We start from the raw sequence: 23718 nt of genomic DNA on the forward strand, positions 1-23718 counted from the left end.
AGTAATTGTTTTTGGCATAAGCTTAAATAAAATAAAAATAAATAAATGTAGCGTCAGAACAGTAATGCGATAATGCGTGTTACTCAGCCATCAAAAGTTTCGTTATATTAGGTGTTACACTTATGATTTGATACAATTCTCAATGTTATAATGCGATAATATTATATTACGAAGCACGAGCCGAGCTTGAGAACGAGTTGTGAAGTGGACCAACAATGACACAGGCGCGTAGACAATGACAGGTGAAAATTACACGTTACACATGCGGTAATTGCGTTAAGCAGGTGAGAAATGTTTGATTTAGGTTAACTCCTCGGGGCTATATCGTTTTCTTGACTTAAATTGTTATACCTCAAAAGTACATAAAAGCATTGTCGGTCATTCTGACTACTTATAATAAAGGATATTCTATACTTGGACTTACTAATCTCGTAGGCCGACCCAGCTTTAGACCATCGAAAATCACAGACGCCGCCGCTTCTCTCTTCGCATCCGCTGGTGCAGCTCGGCGTCCGGAATCCAGGGTCGAACCCAAAGACTCATAGTTACATTGAATACATCCAAATTTCTGTTAGGATTTGAACCTAGCAATGATAGAATATGTTTGAATTGAGTAGTCCACTATTAAATATCACCTTTAATAATGCATACACTCCAAAATAAGGATTTAGGTATATATTTTAGTCAAGTTTTCGTACAAAAATACAACAAACGTAGTATTTTAAATCCATATTTTAGCTAATAACAAATTAATTGTAAACTGTAAAATGCTTATAAACCAGTAACATTTATAAAATTATTTGTTTTATTGAAATAAACGTTTTCCAAAAACAAGTAAAACTATAGGACAGCAAGACGAGGATTAAGTGTCAAAAAAAAATTGAAAACTCAATTCAGAGCATTAAGATACTACTAAATGAAGTGATCTGTGACTGGTAAAAATAAAAACTGTACTAGCAGCTTCCATTTGAAAACCATTGTCGAAAATGAAACATTATAATTATTAGAGCAGGGTGATTTTATGTAAAGTAACAACATTTTGAAAATATCAAAGAATTTTAAAACTTAAAAAATCATACTTTCGTAATATTTCACAAAAAGCGTACTTAATAAAAAGTGTCCAACACTAAACCTTCATCGAAATAAAATATAAATAAAATAGTAGACTTGAGATTTTTCATAAAACAGTTATATATTTTGTTTTGAACAGATGAATATGAATTTTTGTTATAAAATAGGTCTTATATTAATTTATATAAAAACAAAATATGTCACTTTTTTGAAAAATAATGGCAAATTTATAAATTTAAAATATTCATAACTTCGATGAATAAATCCCACATAATTATGTATTTAATAAAAAAAAATGTTTAAACACTAAACCTGGATCGAAATTAAATATAAAAAATAGTTTATTTCCTTAAACCTAATTGGACAGACCATATCGCAAAAGACTGGTCTTTGGACCAGATCCTGGTCCAAGAACATGAGCCGAAAGCTCTTGTATATGAGGCCAAGTCCCGTAGCGCCAATAAGAAGAATATGAAAAAGTTTAAATTAACACTCTATTGATATTGAATCGCGTCTCAAGTTAAATTGTTTAGTGAGTTAATGGTTGGTATATTAATCATCTGATATATCAGGAAACACAGAGGAAAACTGCTTCGGAAAAGTCGGTTGAACTTTGCCATCTCGTTTCCGATCTACACCTACGACATTGAAACCAGGATCTTCGCTCGTTGACGGAACATTCCACACACGCTATGGAAGCTCGTCCGCGGATCAGCTCTTCGTGTGAGTAATCTCATTACAATATGATGAAACGGAGTCGGTTTCAATTCGGTTTCTTCACCCATAACGAAGCGATTTCACACGACATTGCCGCCGCAGCAACAATGGGCCGATCGTGCCGCCGAAATGTGAGCAATTGCCCCACATTTCGGGAGCATTGTGCTTTCGCACTCAGCGCCCATGCCCGATCCCATCTGAAAGCCTCTTAACCTTGGTCAGAACTTTTTTTTCACCTCTCAAACAATTTGTGTGAAAAATGAGGCGACGTTTCAAGGTGGCGAGAGAATAGCACAGATACCACGAGCTGGTTTGGCTTACCACAAACATACTTTTGTTGCATTCTTCCTGTTCTTAAAAAGATATTCAATCATAATATGAATTGCTGAAAAATATACTGTACTTATGTAGGAGTAGCATTTGAACATTTTAACAAAGTTCCGTTATCTTAAAGTTAATTGGTTGAGCTGTTATGTAAAATTATTGAAGCAAGCTTTACCTTTGGGTCAAACGTATTTACTAGTTTTTTTGTGTTTAAACTTTTTACTTTTCTCTTACGGCACTACAACTTGTAGTTGGTTTTGGCTTTGTCTGTTAAAATCTTCCATCCTTTCCGATAAATAAATAAAAATTTCATGCTATGTAAAATATATTGTAAAAAAATATTTATATTGAAAACTTTTATTTAATTTTTAAATTAAAAAGTAACTTTTGACCTACCCGTTGTTTCTGAGAAGAAAAAAGCCTTTTAACTTATCAATAATATTATGAATCGGTGTACTAAGCGCAGTCGTATTGAAGTATCAAAGATTGAGTTGAACTCTTCTGAATGGGTGACTGCTTTAGTTGGACCTGATAGTACTGTAGAAATTAAAGTCAGTTGATTTTCTTTATTTTCTAATTGTCGTCTTGGTTGATTCAGCGTAACTTCGCATGGTGTGAAATCCGTTGAATTATTGTTTGTATCATGTCAGAAGCAAGTTGGTAGTTATGGACGTGATCGTGAGAGTAAACACCTTACTAAAGTGTCTGAAAGAAGTATTGTTATGGCTTAAATACCTTGACAATTGGGGGGAAGTCCAGCGGTTTTCTTACAAATGTCGACGATTCGAGGCAGAACCAGACTTGTTGTTATTATCTAATACATCTTATTAGATTGTATAACTATTATTTTTCTGTACAAATTTAAGGAATGATGACACGTCGGGTCTTCTGAAATGATTGATGGCCTTCAGTCCGGTGAACATATATTATACTTCTCTGACATAATCTTAAATAAATAATAAATTATCTTATTGCAACTATTTTCTTCTAAAAGATACAAACTTTGTGCCTCGCAGCGTTTTCTTTTTAATTTAAAAATAGCAGATTAAATTAGGTGGTGCTTCAGATTTTATATAAAGATCACTCCGCTATGTTCCAATTATAACATGTGCTTAATCGCACCGATTTATCAGCTGATTTTGGTGTTTTAATGAAATATTCGTAACAACGACAATGAAACTCCATATTCGCGTATAAAACACTTTATTTAACAATGACTCTTTTCGCTAATATAAATAAAAATTGAACTCTATTATGTACATAGCCATAAGACACAGAAAATATATTTTAATTAATATAAAATTATAAAGGCATATTTTTTTGCTTTTAAAATCCAAATAGATAAACGTAAGAATAGGAATTGATTGATTTTTATAAAATTATTTTCAATAATAAATTCATAGTAAAAATTATAAAATTGCCTATATTTCAGTCGACTGTTGTAATAAAATCTCCATCGACTTTGATCAATCACATTTGCGAATATTTTACAAATTTCGCTAAATACTTACATGCTTCTCTAATATTTACAATACATAAAAATAAATACATATTAATTGATCGTATAGTATATAATAAATTGAATAAAAAATAATTATAAGATTTTTTTACATAATTCGTTGCTAACAATACTTCTGTATGATTGATTTGGTTTTGATCCACTGCATCATATAGATTTATCATTATAAATAAATTAGCATATAAACAAGATAAATAACTTTGTTTGATGATGTTGTAAAAACTGTTCCGTTTCACTTTAGCATATCACGCAAGCATTTGATTATTAAAATTAGATATCAGTCTATCCGTTGTATTATTAAAAACACTTAGTTTAACCGAAGTTTTCGAAGTGATGAATGAAGTAAGGCCACTTTCTTCCTTTGTTGACTTCTTCGCACGCAGACATCACGCTTTTGGTCAAAGGACGGGGTCCGCAAGAAAACACTCCTATTTTTGATACCTAAAGAAACATTTTTAATTAGATATGACTATCGATATAAAACATAATCTATTGATACTTACATAACTATGTTTTTTCTGTACAAATTTAAGGAACGATGACATGTCAGGTCTTCCGAAATGATTGACGGCCTTCAATCCGGTGAACATTGACATTTTAGACAATCGTTGGAAATGATTTTCACAGATGTACTATAAAAAGTAAATCGACAGATTCATTATAGTTAATGCTATCAAATAAAGTAAATGATTCAATTACTCACCAGCATTGTTGTTCTGAGATCAAACTTATGGAAGAACTGTGTTATAAATATATGTATTTCAAGTACGTTGGTAACGTCCTTACGTTCCACATCTCTCAAGACATCGATGAACCATTCAAAGTGTTTATGAGATGGACATATCCATAAGAAATACACCTAAGCATTAAAACATATTCATTAAACTAATGATTCATATGATAATTATAATATAACTTACCTTTTTACAAGCTACTCCAGAGTATCTATTGGTACTGGTTCCGAATACTAGATCGTTCAATATAGACGCGTACGGAGTGACTCCAATGCCACCTCCTACCATCACAGCGACTTCGAATTTATACCAATCTTGATTTCCACCACCGAATGGTCCTTGTATCCTAAATAATGTAATAGTATTATTAATAGAATAAATTTAAAAAAATTGTAATCACAATTTTATCATACCTGATTCTAGGCTGATCTTCGGGATTAAAGTTACACGGATCAAAGTAATTCCTCAACTTCCAAGTCCACGGTCCTTGAGCTTTAATGTGACAACTCAAGAAGTTCTCATGCGGTGCCGATGTTAAGGTGAACGAATGAAACTCTTCGTTGTTGAAAGCCGTACAAGCTAATCTCACCCATTGGCCTAAAATATTAATTAATTTATATGCGGTCTTAGATCAAGACATAAATCATATGTATTTAAAGTTAAATTTATCATTTACAGTATCACTGTAATTACTTTGTTATATTCGCCAAAAAAAGTGTTTAGTAAACATAAATTTTTGGAATTATTTATTTTGAAAGTAAACTCTTGAATACATATGAGCTACGTATTCCAATTTTTTTCTTCTATATATTCCATATTTGGTACATTTAAAGTTTACAGTAACAAGTATAACTTAATTTATACCTGAAAGATATTTTAGATTTGGAGGTCTATAGAATCTTATTTTGATCACATCGGATGGTAAAAGTTCAGTTTCAATCACGTCTAAAGCCATGTATTTGGTACGAAGAGATACAATCTAAAATGATACATAAATTTCATAGTAATATTTTATATTTTATAATAACAATCACCAGAATACTTACTTTATCTAATGCATATATTATAGCCGGTCCGGCAAAGAATATATAGAATCTCGGAGCTCCGGTCAATCTTGCCAATCCGTGTATGAGACACAAAGCATAAAGTACCACATAAAGACTATGTGTTCTCCAGAACCATCCATAAGCTCGCTTTCTTATCACAGGATGAGCGAAGACGAATATGATCACCATTATTATGAACAATATCACACCAGTTAACCCTGAAATATATTATTATAAACATTAAATATAACTGTACCTTAAAAAATGTATAACAAGAACTTTGCCATACAGATAAGATAACTCAATTTATATGTAGAACTACACGCTAATTTAACTGTGACTTTCAGTAAATCTTTGTTATGACGAAGTACTCAAAAAATCATTTTAAATTGCTTTTTCATGATTAATTATAGGTGTATTTTTTATAGAATCTTACTTTTATGGCAATAATATGTGCAAAATTATTGTATAGTGATAATCAATTGAAGTACCGGTAATAGTTTGGAACAACCAATAGGTGATTCCTGGTTTATAATCCGACGTGAAATGAACTTCTCTCGTTAAGCATCTTAAATGCTCTATCGGTTGTGTAGATACATGGTAGAAGTTCACTAAATGTCCGACTGTGTGAAGCAACGAGAAGAATAGAGCAGTACAAGCTGCTATTTTATGGAACTGAATATGCGAATCCAACGGAATGTATTGCTGTATCGAAAACTCTTTAAGCTTTGTGATGAGATTCCTCGACATGGTGAGCAATAGAAGACTGTAGCAAAATGACAAAGAAGCAGCCGCTCCTCTTGTTATGGCAATGCCGACTCCCATGATGTGCCTCAAATCGAGATGCTCAGACATGAACGAGTAATGAATAAATCTCTCCACGAACAGTCCAATGGTGATCACGTAGAATACGAATAGATAGAATATGTTTTGTCTGTTCTCTTCTAGGAACGTAGTTATGCTGTCCCATTTGTTAATGAGCCAATGATTGCTGTGATCCATGGCCGGTTCTATCTGGAAGCTAGTCATCCTGGCCACATTGGTTGAAGTGTCCAAGAAGTTTTGCTTAGCGCCTTTGCAATCCAAGCCGATGGCGACAAACTCTCCTTTGTATTCTTTCATCATTAGCTTAAAGTCAGAGTAGGTTAAGTGATCTTTGTGTTGAAGACCAGCATCCTGTAAACAAAATCAATAATATAATTATTGTGCAACAATATTATATATTTAACAATTTTATATCTTTACCAATTTTACTACGGACTTCTGATATAATCATATTGATCAAAGTCTATTCAAACCGAATTTTGGTCAATAAGAAGGTGCAAAAAACAATTGTCACGTTCGTTACCGAGCGTTCTCACTGTGACGGCGCCGACACGATTTTATTGCTTTCGACGTGGATTTTTTACTTCTGAGAAGTGATAATTGTTTTTTGCGCCCTCCTATTGGTCAAAATTCGAAACAAATCTACAATAGTATTTTATTTTATATTTCACTATTTTTTACAAATATTATTTTCCAGTTTTATTTTATATATCCTATATGACAACCATGGCTTAATGTTTTTAAATATGTCTATATTTAATGTACTTACACAATGTTTTTTTAATTATATTTTTCACAATATTTTTTTTTAAAGACTAATGGGACAACTCTGACATTATGTTTTTTATTCATCTGTATCAAATTTGCTTATATGTATCTATTTTTTATATATACTATCTATGTTTTTGAAAAGATGTAAAAAAAATTTACGTTTTTTTTTATTAGTTTTCTAATAGCTATGTGACAGCTCTGGCATTTTGTTTTTATACATCTGTATAAAATGAACTTTTACATTTTTTTTTATATATATTTTTTAATTATTTTATATTTTGTAGTGTGACAACTGGCTTGAAAGAAAAAAATATTGGGTTTTTTTGGGTAAATCACAGTAAATATGACACATCGTATATTTATTTTATATGTCGTCATAGATTTTGATTTTGTTAGAAAATTTCTGGCCTGCACTGCATGATCGAATAGTTTGCGGCGTTTAAAAGGTTAATACTAGAAATGGAGACAATTTAAGAATAGTTAGGTATAATTAAACGAGTACGGCCAGGGGAATAATCTACGGAGGTGTGAATTTATATAATAATATTCCCATGACAATGCGCAAAAATAAAAATGTAACGGACTTCCTAAATGAAATAAAGAAACACCTTTATGCATTAAGAAATAAACTAAATTGATAAATCAATTGATCACTTGGCTAAATTCCTCATTAAAAACTGAATATTTTGCCTATGTAATTGCACAATATTGTGATTTAAATATTGCAGTACCTATTGGTAATATAAAACGCAGATATCCAGTAGGTATTTGCGTTAATAAAAAGATAGGTATAGGTGTAATGAACACACACAATACAACACATGAGATTTTCATTATAAATAATTTACCTGGAACATTCCGTCGATTAATTCCGTAACATGATCATCACTGAGACTAGTAGTACGTGCAATTTCGACCAAAGATCTTAACATTTCACTCAGCTCTCCTTTATCAATGACTCCGTTTCTATCATTATCGCACATATCGAATATTATACGTAGCTTATCTTCGGTTTTACCTCTAGAGAACAATACAACTGTATCCAGAAATTCCTAGAAAAGTATACTTTTGTTAATATACTATTATATTTAATTAAAAACATATAACGATCAATACCTGGAATGATATTCTACCGTCTTGATCTTTATCTACGATATTAAACATCTTTTTGACGAATACTGCATCTGATTTCATACCTAAAGCGCTAGCAAATTCACTCTTTGATAGCGAAGTTCGCATCACAATAGAAACCTGAAAGTATTATTATGATTTATATCTGATTTTATTATTAATAAGTATATATTTTAAAACGTACCTCTCCATCTGAAGAATCGGATCGTCTACGTCGCTCGCCTGGAGCTAAACCGAACGTTATAGCATACGCTTCTCTGAAAAAATGCTCTAATCTCTTCTGCCTTCTTTCTCTTGTTTCAGCTTTGGCAAGAATATGATCACGATTTGATTGAACACAATTCAAGTTTTTCTTCTGAGCCGTTAAAAACGATTCCAGTTTATTCAAAAACTTGCGTCGAGACGCTAATGAATCCAATTCCAATAGAAGATCGTGCTCTCTAGGGACTCTCAATAAAGCTAAAGGTCTTCTTTTATTATTCGTTTCGGCACTCTCTTCTATGTTGATACAATCTACGTTATTAAAAGATATGGTCCTCAATTTATCTCCTTTACGATCGACCATATGTATCGCTTCCTCAGGACCAAAGCGGATCTTAACCAATCTTTTGTGATGAGCGTGCAGCCATTCTCTCACTATCATCTTATCTACGGAGCCTTTGCAGTATTGAGCGTTCTTTAACTCTTCCTGCTTGATCTTCAATTTTCTCCTTTTAGAGTTTTGTAGCTTTACGACTCCATAACCGGCGCCGGCGCATAAGATCGGTACGAATCCGAGGAATAAGCAAGAGTAGATATAAGCCAATTCGCTACCCTATAATGTAAACAATTTAGTAAATATAATATTTAATATATTATTAATTGAATACGTACTTCAAAATAATCATAGCCTCTCAAATATTTGCATGACGATAATAATGAAGCGTTTAATTGGAACGGTTGAGGACAAGGATCTCCGTCGTTCCAATAAAATACATTTCTTTGGATTTCATCAGCGTGGATGCTTGTGGTATTGACTATGATGTCCCATAAAGTTATCTTGCGAATCTCATCAATTTCAGCTTGAGTGAATATTCTATAAAATCATTCAAAAAAACATGTTTTTATATATATATGTATATATACAAATCAAGAAAGTTTATTTTAATATTTTTTAATTAAATAGTTGATGCACTCATTACAATGGTTCTTTAAGCTTAAAGTAATGCATAGAAAAAGGGTTTGAATCAAATCTTTATATTTCTATGAGTACTTAGAAATGTTTTAATAACTGATACATACCCATTATCGACATTTTCAAACCAGAATCTATCGGCATCTCTGATTCTTTTAAATTGCTCGATGATGATGGCCGTAAATAATTCACCAGGACTACCATTAGATTCCAACATACCACCTATCATAAAATAAAACATTCAAATAAATATCTCAAACTGATAAAGTACAAAGATTGTTAAGAAGTATTACTTAACAATTTGTCAAACGCTTAACAACATGCTATACTATTTTATTTATTAATATATCAACTTCCATTCCTCAATTAATTAGTATATTTACCAATATAAACATCAACGTCATCAATGTTGTTATTGTAAGCCATTTTCATAAGATTCAATAAATCTGGTTGCTGTTCAAACAATTCTGGATTTATATCCTCCCAATTTGTATATTTTGGTAGTTTGAAATAGCTCCTAAAATCAATTTATATATAATATTGAAACATACTCTTAAATAGTATAAAATTTAGTTTAAAACGTCACAAACCGAACAGTGTTATAATCCGGAAGGCCGTTATCTCTGCCTCTCATTATATTCAAAGCACCTAGATCTCTCCTCGTGAATTCCATAGGACCGAACAATTTATCTCTCACGTCAGTACATAATACTGTATCCTCCTTTTCAGATATCTGTGAAGCCATGCCCATCAAGAACTCTTCAATGGTTGAGTCTTCTAAAACGTCCTATAAACAAATCAACTTATATTAAATGGTTTAAATAGTAATAACTTAGATCCTGATTATGCATTTACTTATACATATAATTTTTGTAAATTAAATCTTATAGCTGCAAAATTATACTAACGTTACTATCCCACCACGTAGAACATAATCTGATTGCCTTGTCGCCCATGGACGTCTCTCTGAATTCACATTTACCATTTCTTCTATAAAGACCAGGTGGTATTAGAGTGTGTCCAAAGCGAAAAGCAGCTGCAGCAAACACATGAGAAACTCCTGGATGAACATCACAGGAGTATGCTTCATACGGTGGTATTTCTTCACCAATGAACGCAGGTAGATATTCATACATGATTACGTTCTAAAACAAGATTAATTTTATATAAAAATATTTTTTTTACTCAAATTTATTGATCTTACTTGTAATGAAGCAATGACTATCCTTCTAGTCTTTTGGAATATGTCTTCATCGCCCCAATCTGGATTTTCTTTAGCTACTCTTTCAGCAACAGTGTTGTGCCAGCGGAAGAATAGTATACCGAATGCTAGAATAGCTGGGTTTTGGTTTGTCCGTGGATCTCCCAATACTAAAAAACATGTACGTATTTATGAAATAGTTGAAATGTAAAACAAATAATCATAGACTATCTTTCTAATATACAATGTATATTAAAGTTAGACAATCAGAGGTAAATTATTGATGATATGATTGGCTATTACTTTAAGAAGTTTTTTAGTACCACTGGATATTTTATTATAAAAATAAAAGAAATCCAGTAATGTATATTCATTCTCAGACATATTCATATATAATTTTACTTGGATGTGCTTAAAGCTGCATTGAAATCTCGGCGAACGAAACGATTGATTGTCGATCGTTGGCCGAGATTTGCTTGGTATGTACGCAGCTTAAGAAGAAGATGTTTTCATTCCTCGCATTCTTTTAATATAAAGTGACCATTCGTACTGGATATATCAGTATAGAGTTAGTTTTAAGGAAGATTGTCCTCAAAAAATTTGTCTTCCTTGAACAAAAATTTTCGAGGTGATCTTTTTTTAACTCCGGCAGCATCTCTAAATGAACAAACACCTACGAAATGACCCATTTGTGTGTCCTGCTTTTATATTTTTAAAATTTGATCACCTTTAATACCGACCGACATGTCTTTTAACTTTAAAATATTGCATTTACATAAATGTTTTATATAAAAATATGAAACATCACTCATTTTTTCTGTGAATTAACAGCAATAGTACATATAATTAAAAGAGCAGTCTACATGTAGGAGTACACATTATGTATGAAATACATAGTTTGTTTTATACAGGAACGTCATTTCAGCTTTTTTCAGGGGGGGGGCAAAAGTTGGCCAATTAATATTCCCATTTTATTATGATTCAAAGTATTCATTAAATGACATGCATTTTTCTGACCAAATTCAAGGGGAGGGGCAAATGCTCCCCTCTCCCCAGTGATGTCCACGTTAAAAAAATCGCAGTGGAAACGCTCGGTTATCTAACGTTCATATTAATACTTTTTATAACAATGTTATGACTTACAATAAGTGAGTTGGATTTGAATATTATGACTTACAATAAGTGAGTCGCAGTGGGAACGCTCGGTAACGAGCGTTCCCACTGCAACGGCGCCTACACGATTTTATTACTTTTGACGTGAATTTTTGACTTCTGAGAAGTGATTATTGGGCTCTCTTATTGACCGAAATTCGGCTTGAAAACCTTGACCAATACTCTATGGAAGTCCATAGATAAGGATAGCTATCATAATTTTTAAAACGCAGTGTAATATCGAAGTGCAGACAAACTATGGAGCAGACAAGACTTTAGAGCTGTATATATAATAATTTCAATAGCGTCTATCATTTCAATTATATTTTTGCTAGTAGAAATATATAGCTACTAATGAAAATGTATTTGGACTTCACTTGTGAAAATATATCTTCACTGAAACATTTATACATTGCATGTAAATAAATAATGATAGATATGTAAATGTATATATTACTACGTATGGATAAGTTAAAATCATATCATTTTTAATATTAGCACCTGACAGATAAATTATATTTTCACTGATAAAAATATATATATCTACTAGTGAAAATGTATTCCGATATGATTTCATTAAAATGAAATATTTAAAAATATTTTTGCAATAGATTCCAGACTGTTTTTTTTATTTTTTTTTTTTAAATAAACCTATAATTTCTGGTTTAGAATTAGGGACGTCAATTCAGCTTTATCCAGAAAGGGGGGGAGAGATTTTTTTTGTGTTTCGATTTTATTGAAATTCATAATATTTCATTACATGATATGCATTTCTTGGGAAAATTCAAGGGGGGGGGGGCAAACGTTACCACCTGCCCCTCCCACTAAATTACGTTCTGAAACAATTTTCTATAAAGTAACGCTTATGTTTATATAAATATTTTAGTGGTGAAAAATTTTAATAAAATCAGACAATTATGTTGATACCGTATTAAATCAACGGCTTCCATAAAAACTTTTTAGTATGGAAACCAAAGTTTTAAAGCTTTCATGGCGTTTAGAAAATTGTAACATAAACTCAACGACAAACACGACAAAAATAAAAACACATAACTTCATTTAAAATCTTAAAAAAATACAAAATTATATTAAAATAAAAATATATATATTTTTTCTTGTTAGACTTTATATGGGATATAGTGGTTAAGGAACAAAAACATTAAACCAAAAATTGGGGAAAAAATATTTTAAAGGATTTGATTTTATAAAAACCAATATAAAAAAAAAATATTCTATGAAAAATACTTTAAAACCACATGAGTAAACAAATTTGGATGTACAAAATTGACCATTCATTAAAAGGTATTGATGTAAAAAATATTGACCTTCCCACTACAATAAACTTTTTGCAAGAATATGATGGACCCATTCCTTTGAAAGCACAAAAAATCTGATTAATTAAGCCTAACAAAATACCTTTAAGATCCTGCCAATTAATTTTTTTATGAAAATTTACTAAACAGTGTAATACATTGAAATATATAGTAAAGGTGACTTGAGTGATGAAGATTAATGCTATACATTTATAAATTTGTATTGAATTATTTTCTGCTAATTTTCATATTTTTTTCCCATTTTACATATATTTTTTGTGCATGTATATATTTAATAATATATTAAAAAATAAAGTTTTATTAGAAAAACAGTCAATATATAAAAATTCCCAAATTTACCTTTTTTGTGTGTATTATTTTATTAAAATTTTATTTAATTATATCATGTTTTAACATGTTTATATTTAAAACAATTTTCTTGTAATCAAAAAAGAAAAATTAGTTATTAATCTCTCCTGTAAAAATCTGTTCTTCAATTTATACCAATGTATAAATAAATAATTAATCTTAAATACCTGACTATTTTCTAGTGCCTTTAAGAATGTGTTATCGTTTTTATTATATATAGCAAATTGCACGAATTAACTCATAACTAAAAAAATAGATAGAAAACACATTAGGCATATATGTATAACACTTGAACTAAACTAATCTTACTAATTTTTTTTTTTTTTTTATATATATAATAGACTCTTCATCGCATGTAACATGCTACATATAATCTACAAATAAAGATATGATATTATTTTTTATACATCATCAACGTCCAAAAAATCAAACACGATCCAATCAGAGAAAGACATGATTGAGACGTCGATCTGACATTTAGCATGCTATAGAATCAATTACTGACACGAAAATTCATCATCTCGTATCAAAATAAGACCACTGACGTTTGTCCGACCTTCAACTTGGAGCCATCTTCAAATACCTGTATTTGACACGTTTTTATACATACACATTAATACCCATATTAGAGGATTTTCAGATTGTTCCTTTCGTCAGCTGTTTTATTAACTTCTAGTATAAAGTTTTTAACTTACAAAACAACCTTTCCGGACTAAGCATCCTCATATATTGCGGCACAGGATTGTTGAACAAAGGCACTCTCATTGTGTTCCTAACTGGTAGATTTGCATTGGGCTCCCTCAAAAAAGAACCGTTCTAAAACAAACAGCAATATTTTAAAGTAACCACCGATTGACTCGTCAAATCATCAAAAATACCTTAAAGGACCTCATGGCGTTAACCCACGCCTCGCTCGTACTATAGATGAAGCTTCCGTCTATCCAGGACGTCATGGAGTTGGTCTGAGAATCGATAATAATAATTAATTAATAAATAATATAAGGCACGATCTATTCATCATCACGAAGTCGGATTAATGGATTGTTTTTTTCTAATCTACCCAACAATATTTTAAGATCTGATATCTAAATCCAAGGATTTTGACGTATTACACCTATTAATTTATATTATTATTTTTAATTATAGTGATGTAGAATCACCGATCCAAAGGATATTATAAAGTGTTCGAGTTCCGTTTGAGTTAGCATAATTATCAATACAAAGAATCACAATGTACGCATCGAGGGGCACGAGCGCTTAGATGGGAAGTTCAAAATATGGTTATAATATAAATCATGTTTTGAGATGTATATTTATTGTACAATTTCGCCTACAATTACATAGGTACAAACCAATCGAGTATCCATCAGTCATTATAAACTTTCACGCGTGTATTCTTCCATCACTCGCACTTCCTTCCCATCTAACGACATTGTTCGCTTTCACATTCTGTTTAACTGTTTAACCACCATCGACCGAGGCGAATTGCGACTCAAATTGAGCAATTACATCGTCCGGATAATTAAATTAGCTCCGTCCAAGGCGACACACATACGTTGTATTGTATGTATGTATACTCTGAACTACCTCCGCGAACGGTAGGCGCTAGATTGGTCCTTGTTCACACCAAGATAACCCACTTTCGAATCTGCACGATGCACGACGATAAATCTTGGACGTTCTCCAAACGCGGAATAAATCATTCTAACGAGTCTCGGCAATGTGTCGTTTGAGAAACAATGATTTAGGTACGAATATGTTGCTATAATAGGGCTATCAATAAAACAATACATTCTTAACCCTTTCAAGACCAAAAGCAAGTATGTATGTCATGCACAATATATTTTATATTTTTTAAGCCATTTTAAATTTTCAGTATTTTATCACATTAGCTACTTAAAAATACTTACATCAATATATAATATTACAGTAAAAAGATTTCGTAATTCATAACTATTTTCCTGGAATTATTAAATTACTAAAATCTGTTAATCTATCGATGGATTTTAAAAACAATTTTTTAATCAGTCTGTACCAACCGCTTAAAACCTAAACGTGTAAATTGTTATCTTTGGTTCCAATTAAAAAAAAAAATTTTACATTTATATACATATTTTCTTTAAATAAATGAAAAAAACTGCTTTTAAATAACAATAAAATGAGAGATAAGAGCATGCGTTCAGCATACCCTTATCTCACATTCACTCTCGTTACTTAACACGCGAGCGATCGAGAGGGAAAGTATTTCACCGCCCGCCTCTGATATATACATAAATATATTTAGTGTTTCATGTATCAAAGTAATAAAAACGACAACTATAAATACCGTGCAATTAAAATATATTGAGAATTACAATTGTGAACAATTAACTAAATACTATTTAAAAGGATAGAGCGAAACATTCGTTTTTTTTCGTTACATTCTTAGGTGGTTTTATTTTCAGGCAGTGGTCCCAACATCTAGAACCCTAAATAAATTATACATTTTTGTGATTTAATAAATTAGGCCACAGTGGATTCAATCCAAAAAAAGTTTTTGCCCGGTAAAGATTAATGTATCACCTAACAGTCAATAAAAATTCTCTTTTTTAAATATAAATTGTAGAAGTGCTAAAACTGTTAAAGCTCAGAAGAAAATCCGATCAAGGTAAGCACAGATTTCCAACGAAATCAACAGGTTTCACTATCGTTTCCTACTATTACCAAGAACCGTTTTTACTCTCGCTAGGAGATTTTCGTCGCGCACACAACACAATGCCTAGACAGAGTGGCCTAGTTTCCATTCCTCAGTGCCAGTGTTTCGACAAAACTGCATTCTAGCCTGAACAAAGGTTACTTATCCGCATTCTAGCACGTGTCCTGGAACACCAGATTGACATTCGAGGCAAAAGTGGCATGGCAAAATTGACCACTCGGCATGCTAATGAGATACAATGTTCCATATGTTATTGAAGGATACTAGCGTTAAGTACCATTCGACTAGTTGCATCATCGACGATCGTTTCAAGATTTATCGTTGATTGTTTATATTATATATAAAACAAACAATACAATGTGTGTCAGCAAATATATAGTGTGCCAGAATAATAATAAATATAGTAGAACATCATGGCTGTTGAACTATTATGATTATAAGAATATTTTTTGTATGGAAACCATAGTATATGCCCTGTATCTAATGACGGCCAATTCCCAAAATAATTGCGTTTTTCCCAAAACTACTCTGGATATAAATCGTAATTAGCCGTGCACAAAATCGGAAATGTATTTTGAGAAAGTGAAAATATACCCCCCCCCTTCACCCTCCTAAACTGAGACTGCAGTCCTTCGATCTGCCTCCACAGCATGAGGTATTCGCCAGAACTCATCCTCCAGATTACAGATTCCAGAGTCTTCAACTCGTACGGAAAAATGCTTGTTACAAAAGATTCTTACAGAAATAAAAAAAGCTTGACAACCTAACCAAATAAAGTCATTTCAACATGCCTTCAGATAAAAAAAAAGTACTTATTTCTGTACAGGGCTTGAACATATAATAAATCAGCATAAACTTCTCGTAAAATAAGCCATGATTTTTGTTGTAGATAATGTTAAGAAATAGTGGTTTAAAATATAAACAAATTTATGAGCGACTAGGTACTCTACTCTAAATATTAAAATAGTCACTGCCACAAATTTCATATGCCGTCCGGACGGCGGGCGTGAATGACGTCCGCACGGCGGCTGCTGTCATGTACAGCAGGCATATTTGCGCGCGATCGAAAAATATGCCAAATAATCGCAATTTTTAAATTGTCATATTATTAAAATTACGCTACTGATAATTATAAAAAATTGTGTGGGCACTCACCAATACAATATCAGTGAAAACTTTTCGGTCATAAATATTCAATTTACGCAAAATCTTTGTCGGTTTTTGCAAAATGCCATAAGGCATAAAAATGATACTTCAGAATACAAACACCACATCTGTGACTATCCTAGAATTTGTCGCCATCGATTCTAAATAAGAATTCGTTATGGAGTGACATTTATATAAACCGATCTAGGAAAATACATAAGGATATTCGAAACGATTTTTTAACAAAATCAAGTACCACTATTATTAAATTTTATATGAAAAAAATATAATAACGATATCTGTTAGAAGAATATACTATCAAAAATATAATTAATCCTTTTGGTGCCCTAAAATATGCAAAGATGTTAGTAAGAGTCTGTTGAAGTATCTGATAAGCATGTGGTATTATAACTTGACCACGTGACCACGATGCAGCGCTTGTCATGCGTGTTGACCATAAGACGCCTACGTGCATACTGAAATTGAACCGAGTTACTCGTTCTATCTCAGTTTGCGAAGAACCATATCATTATCTCTTTCACTGTCGTCACTTAACACGCGAGAGAGCGAAAGGGGAAGTATCTCACCGCTCGTGCTCGAAAGAGCAGCTCCGACTTCGGTTTCTTTGACTTCGGTCCGTTTGCCGACAATGTTGACTGAATTACCCCCACACTACCTCCCGTTCTCGGTAACCTCAGACAACTTCCTAAAGATTTAAAGCGGGCAGAACCAAACTCGACCGAAATAACCCACTATATTCTCCGTCCTTGGCCAACCTTGGCCAACTTCCAGAGAGTGTAGTGCAGGCATTATACATATGTAAATAAGTTTGAGAGCAACAATATTAAATAAAAACTGTAAAATAATAATAATAAATAAACTCTTTGTAATTGCTGAAATTTCATAAATTACTCATATCTTTAAATATATATATTATATATTGTGGTTTTTATTGACTGATATTAATTTATTTATCTCTTTTAAATGAATACGAATAAGTAATATCTTTTAACATAATAACAGGTATAATTGAAGCTAATTTAAAATTTGAAACACTTAATACTATATTTCTAACAGTCTTGATACTTTGTATTGTTATTTTTTAACATAAAATTATATATCTATGAACCTGTTTATTCTATTTAAACTATGTTATATAATTTTTTATACCATTATGAATATACTCGAATATTTTATCGTTTACTATATGATATTTATATTTTTATATCTTAAGAAAATATTTAACAATATTTTTTCAAGAGTTAAAATAATAACGAAAGTAAAACACTAGCTAATATATCTTTGAGAATTGTAGGAAAGTTCAACATTCTATTCAGTCCTTTATTTTTTGACTAATGTTGATGATTTAGAGGGGGAGACCAGACTTTTTGTTTGTGTGTGCACTGCCATTGTATTTATTATAACATTAATTTGCTTCCAAAATGTGTTGAAAAAACACTTATGATTCGCAAAAATATGTATTATAATTAAACAAACATTCTTAATGCAATGTTTAATCCTCAATTAAGGTTAACATTTATTACTTTAATCGCCTTATTTTATGGCTCAAGACACTTAAGCGCTTAAATTTACTGCACAAGTGCATAACAAGCTCTGGTAACCTTTCTTAAATTTTTAATGGTCCGACTTTTCCCCGTGCGAATTCCTTTCCTCTCGTTCCGAACAGGAAACACTAGATATCGACTGTCAAAAGCGCTCGCCCAATTAGACCCAGTTGGTTCAATGTTTTTCTTCGGTACGGTATTTACCATGTGCATGCAAATGAGAATCTGTGCAAAAACCGGAATTTGCACAACGTTTTGAAAGCGCCTATATGGCTACCGAAGATGCCTTAGTAACCTGAGTGCAATTTGCAACTAACTAAGAGAATGAACATTGAAAGTATGAAAATCTTAGTGGAAAAGATACCGCGAATATATTTTTCTACCAAAAAAGTTCGAGGTTAGAAATACACGAAGGTTAAAGATAATTAAATTTAATATGAATAAAATATATTATAATAAAAAAAACTATTTCCCTATCAAGATAATGTTTACGCACATTAATTTTGCGTTAAAATATTTCCTTAGAATTATTCAAAATAGAAAAAAAAATTAGCTTACATTAATATTATCTTTACAGCATACATACATATTTAATTTTAATACATTACCTGTTGTTTAAAAAACACGTTATCAATCATTGATTTTAAATATCTATCATCATGATTGAAATGTTCTAACTTATAATTCAACCTTCGAGTCCCTTCATATTAGCAAAACCATAAAATAGGTTTTAAAAGACCATCACGATTGCCTTAAATTAAAATTTAATTGAATCGGTTCTATCAAGAGCTCATTATATCTGGGTCCCTGCATCTTAGCAGAACCATATAATCCACCATAAGTAGACCCATATCAAGGTGAAGGTCAAAGATAATACTCGGCCGATGAGCCGGATACCAAACACGGACAATTTATCGAGCCAGATACTTCTTCTCCCCACAAAGGCTTCTCGTGACACATCCTTTTTCTGATTTATAATCGTTCATTATTTGTACGGTTTGCACATGACACGGCCGTAAACTATGTATAAAGAATCTTTTAATCCATATACACATACATAAATTATTTCACGGAGCGAGCGGTTCATGTGTAAAATGAAAGAATACCACTCGAGCTTCTTTGTTTGCGGATTCTTTACGCGTTGTTCTTTAGGACGGAATGTCAAAGTGTGGCTCGATTTTTTTTAATTGTTTAAAAAATAATTTTAGGAGCGTTTTCGAGCGCTAACGTCTTGCCCGTGACAATCAAGAATAAGGGACGCAATCGCAACTCCAAGGCACTCTATAGTTCGCAGCCGAAAGTCACCTAGCATTGACGGATTGTCGACACCGCCCTTTAGCAACTTCAAAAAGTACTTCATTGAGTAGACGCTACACCAAAAATTCAATAAATTGTATCGCTAAACTCTTAGAAAAAATACATTAGGATACAAATACTGATACGACCCATACTCTATATTTTAAATTTGAATCTCTCCAACAACAAAAAGTACTTTGTTTCTTTGAAATTCCTGACATATATTAATTCCTATTTTTACATATGTGTATACGTCACGTAATACGACTCATATGTGTTATATTATTACATTGCGCACTACAACAAAGTACGCATTGTCCCAAAATAATAAATATTTGTCGCCCGTATTTTAAAAAATATTTTTTCTGACAATATTGTAAATTAATGAAAGTTAAGAAATAAATGGGACATAAATGTTTTTGTAGCAGTAGTCTTATTATTTTTATTGGCACTTGTGGGTGACACAATAAAATATTAGTGTAAAAAGTATTTTTAGAAGTACCTGAATGTGAGAAACGCTTCTTGTTGTTCGAAATACGATATTCATAAATAGTCATAAATTTCGGCAATATTTAACAGCATAAGCTTAGCAACTTTAAATGAATTGACATCTACAGATAAACCGACGTTTAAAGAAAATAAATATGACAATTAGCTGATTTTTAATTATACTCGTACCACAAAGGAACAGCGTATAAAATATTTTTAGAAGAACCTGAATTTAAGGTAGATTGTTTAAATAATTCCTATTTGATTCTAACATAAAAATACAAGATGTTTCTACTTTGATCGTCAGATTTGGTCCAACCAAGCAGTTACATTGAATCATTAAATCGCCAGTGTATGATTTTAAATTTATAAAAAATATAATGATATCACCCAGTAAACTAACAACTTACAACACACTCCTCTCCAATAGCCATTATCCACATTACTACAATGCACAGTTAAAACACACATATTTTTACACAACGCAACACACATAATTGCGATAATCACGTAACAGCCATGTTTAACTCCTAAATGGTCATTATTCCATACAATCGTTAAGTCGTGAATAAATTAATATTTTTTTTAAATAGTTGGGAGCCTCTGGTTGAGCCGAAGGATGGACCGGCTCGCAGATTTATTGTCCGTAATTAAAGCACCTGGATGCGGTGTACGTACAGGTGTGTAGTGAAAAGTTTAATTGAACGCTCGGCCACACAAAGGAATCCATTGACCGAGATTCTGGTTAAGGATGTTCGAAAAGTTGCATCATCACACTTAGAAGATCGTTCTCTCAAGATTCGGAATGAGAACATTGGAAAAAATAATTTATTATTATTTATTAATAAGATAGACGCAGCTCAGTTGTGCATTTTTGTAGATTAAAAGAAGGATTTATAAATCATTACCTCAAGGAAAGGCTGCATGATTAAAGTTTATTTAAAAAATCTTACTTGTTCTCTAGGACTGTTGGGACTTTGTCCAGTACTCGTATCGTATGCAGCTCTATGAAATGGTATGTGTCTATCACCATGGCAGTCTTTATCGTACATCTCATCGCATTTTTCTACTTCTATATGGTGCATCTCTATGGGGCATCCCGACTCGGAGGCCATCACGATCTCGCCCGTCACCAGCTGACCTGTAATATAAAATCAAAACGTTTATAACCCCTGTCAAAATATATTTTCAATTTCAGCACATCAACAAGGGTAAAAATTTAATAAGAAGATGATTTGCATAATTGATAAATCACGATCGAATATTTTTTAATATCTAAAATAGACAAATATATAAGGTCGTGACCCTTCTTGTTAATAAAGTACGTTAAAAAGAACAAACTACAGAAGCTCATCACGAATATTTTTTTAGCATAAGTCATGGTGAGAAATAATTTAAATCATCTAATTGAATATCGTGTTTTGCTTTAATTGAATGTAACATATACATTTGTTAAGCGAATTTTATATAGCGAAGCTCAATGTGCATGTATTATTATTGATGAAATAAAATAAGGACTAAGTGTCATTAATAAAAAATACTTGTATTTTAAAATATGAATATAAGATTACAATACAGCAGCGAGGAAGAGAAATATTGAGATTGTTATCTCGTTTTAATTTATGTACGAGTTATTAAGAATTATTAAGTAATATTTTTGAGTATATATTATTATTATAAAGTAATTTTTTATATTGATTTGTATATGTTTGCTTTACGTGATTTTTTGTAACCTTATTTGCAATTTTATATTGAATTTTAAGTCTTGATTTATGCAGATTTAGATTTTCTACTATTTTTTAATGTATTTTATGCCTCGATTTATGCAAGTTCGATTAACATAAAAAAACGTAGAATCTATCGCAAAACGCTAAAGTAAATCGAGGTATGATTGTATATATAATTTATAGCAAATAAATACTGTAAGAACGTGTGTTTTTAAAAACAGTATTAGTGGTGAACATTAGGCTTTTTCGTTCTCAAAAATTAATTGAAATTAACTAAAAAATGTATGTTTATAAACCATAAAAAAATAATAATACATCAATTACATATTTTAATATAAAAAAGTACTAATTTTATCTTAATATTATATAATATATCAAACTAATAATGTTGTATTTTATGGGACGGGTAGTGACAGGTGGCAATCACACACAGTTTGAACCTCTACAGTACTATTTTATTGCTTAAATAATTTATGGTTTACGTGTTAAATGGATGATATAAATAATTGACGGACGAGACGCCACCATTCGTCAAACTCCCGTCGCGATCCGTCAAAAAATGTGCTGCCCTTCGCCGCCGTTACGTCAGTGTTACCGGAGTGTGCCCTAGTTTTGGCTATAGCAATTAATTAAATATGCCCCTACGTTTTTAAACAAATAAAATTTATATTTTAACGAACAATGAATATTCAAATAAATATTTTTTAGTGTGTATAGTTGCAGTAAAGCAACCTTAAACAATATTTTTTTAAATATTATATATAAAATATATTTTTTAGGTTGTGGAAACGGAAGCTATAGTTTTATTATTAAATACAGATTTATACAAAAATAAATATTTATATGTTAAAAATGATATTAAAAATAATAAGTATATATTTATTCGCTATTAAAAAGATAAAATAATAAATAATTTCAAAAAGATAAAAAAATCAATACCAGTTAGAACTACACAGTATTAATTTGAAAATATGAGTAGTTTCAGCAATAACAAAGTTTTTTTATATTTTGTTTGTCAGTTAAAGGATATGACTGTTATAAATAGCATTTGGATAAGAAGATTAATTTTGCAAAACAAAAAAAAAACATAATTTTGTTGTAAATAATGAAGCGTTACATCGCAAAAAAATTACTACCTGCGTTATTTAAAAAATGGGCGAATATATTTGGTGTGCATGTATTATTGAAATTATAATTCTTATTTAATTGCAAGAATTGATTATTTTTTATATCAACAATTGATTATTTCGTATTTTTAAATAAAAAAGTATAAAAATATTTTACTTTAAATATAACAAATATGAATATTTAGGCAAATATTCAGGATCAGAAAAATTTAAAAGAAAATAGGAAAATATATTTGGTACTCAAATATATTTTATAGTGTCCTTGCAATATAAAGATAGGCGACACAATAAACATTTTTGTATCGTAAACGGTTTAAATCAATTGA

General features: G+C 31.2%; 1 protein-coding gene across 2 annotated transcripts in view; it reads right to left on the reverse strand.

Annotated features, from left to right (window-relative positions):
* Nucleotides 1-3298: 3298 nt before the first annotated feature.
* Duox (dual oxidase) overlaps nt 3299-23718 on the reverse strand; it is an 86641-nt gene continuing 66221 nt past the window's right edge. For both annotated transcript variants that reach the window (XM_088191576.1, XM_088191575.1), the window contains exons 5-24: nt 21492-21679; nt 14226-14309; nt 14043-14163; nt 10517-10683; nt 10221-10457; nt 9903-10099; nt 9696-9829; nt 9420-9534; nt 9012-9213; nt 8323-8952; nt 8124-8258; nt 7856-8059; nt 5903-6587; nt 5412-5629; nt 5230-5344; nt 4779-4962; nt 4552-4711; nt 4335-4490; nt 4135-4263; nt 3299-4072 (exon numbers count right to left, since the gene is read on the reverse strand). In XM_088191576.1, the coding sequence (XP_088047702.1) occupies nt 3944-4072; nt 4135-4263; nt 4335-4490; nt 4552-4711; nt 4779-4962; nt 5230-5344; nt 5412-5629; nt 5903-6587; nt 7856-8059; nt 8124-8258; nt 8323-8952; nt 9012-9213; nt 9420-9534; nt 9696-9829; nt 9903-10099; nt 10221-10457; nt 10517-10683; nt 14043-14163; nt 14226-14309; nt 21492-21679 (4190 nt within the window). In that variant the 3' untranslated portion in view covers nt 3299-3943. The remainder of the gene's footprint in view (nt 4073-4134; nt 4264-4334; nt 4491-4551; nt 4712-4778; nt 4963-5229; nt 5345-5411; nt 5630-5902; nt 6588-7855; nt 8060-8123; nt 8259-8322; nt 8953-9011; nt 9214-9419; nt 9535-9695; nt 9830-9902; nt 10100-10220; nt 10458-10516; nt 10684-14042; nt 14164-14225; nt 14310-21491; nt 21680-23718) is intronic.

This window comes from Plectrocnemia conspersa, unplaced genomic scaffold, assembly GCF_051122295.1.
Source record: "Plectrocnemia conspersa isolate PC_06_02 unplaced genomic scaffold, ASM5112229v1 ptg000009l, whole genome shotgun sequence".
NCBI lineage: Eukaryota > Metazoa > Arthropoda > Insecta > Trichoptera > Polycentropodidae > Plectrocnemia > Plectrocnemia conspersa.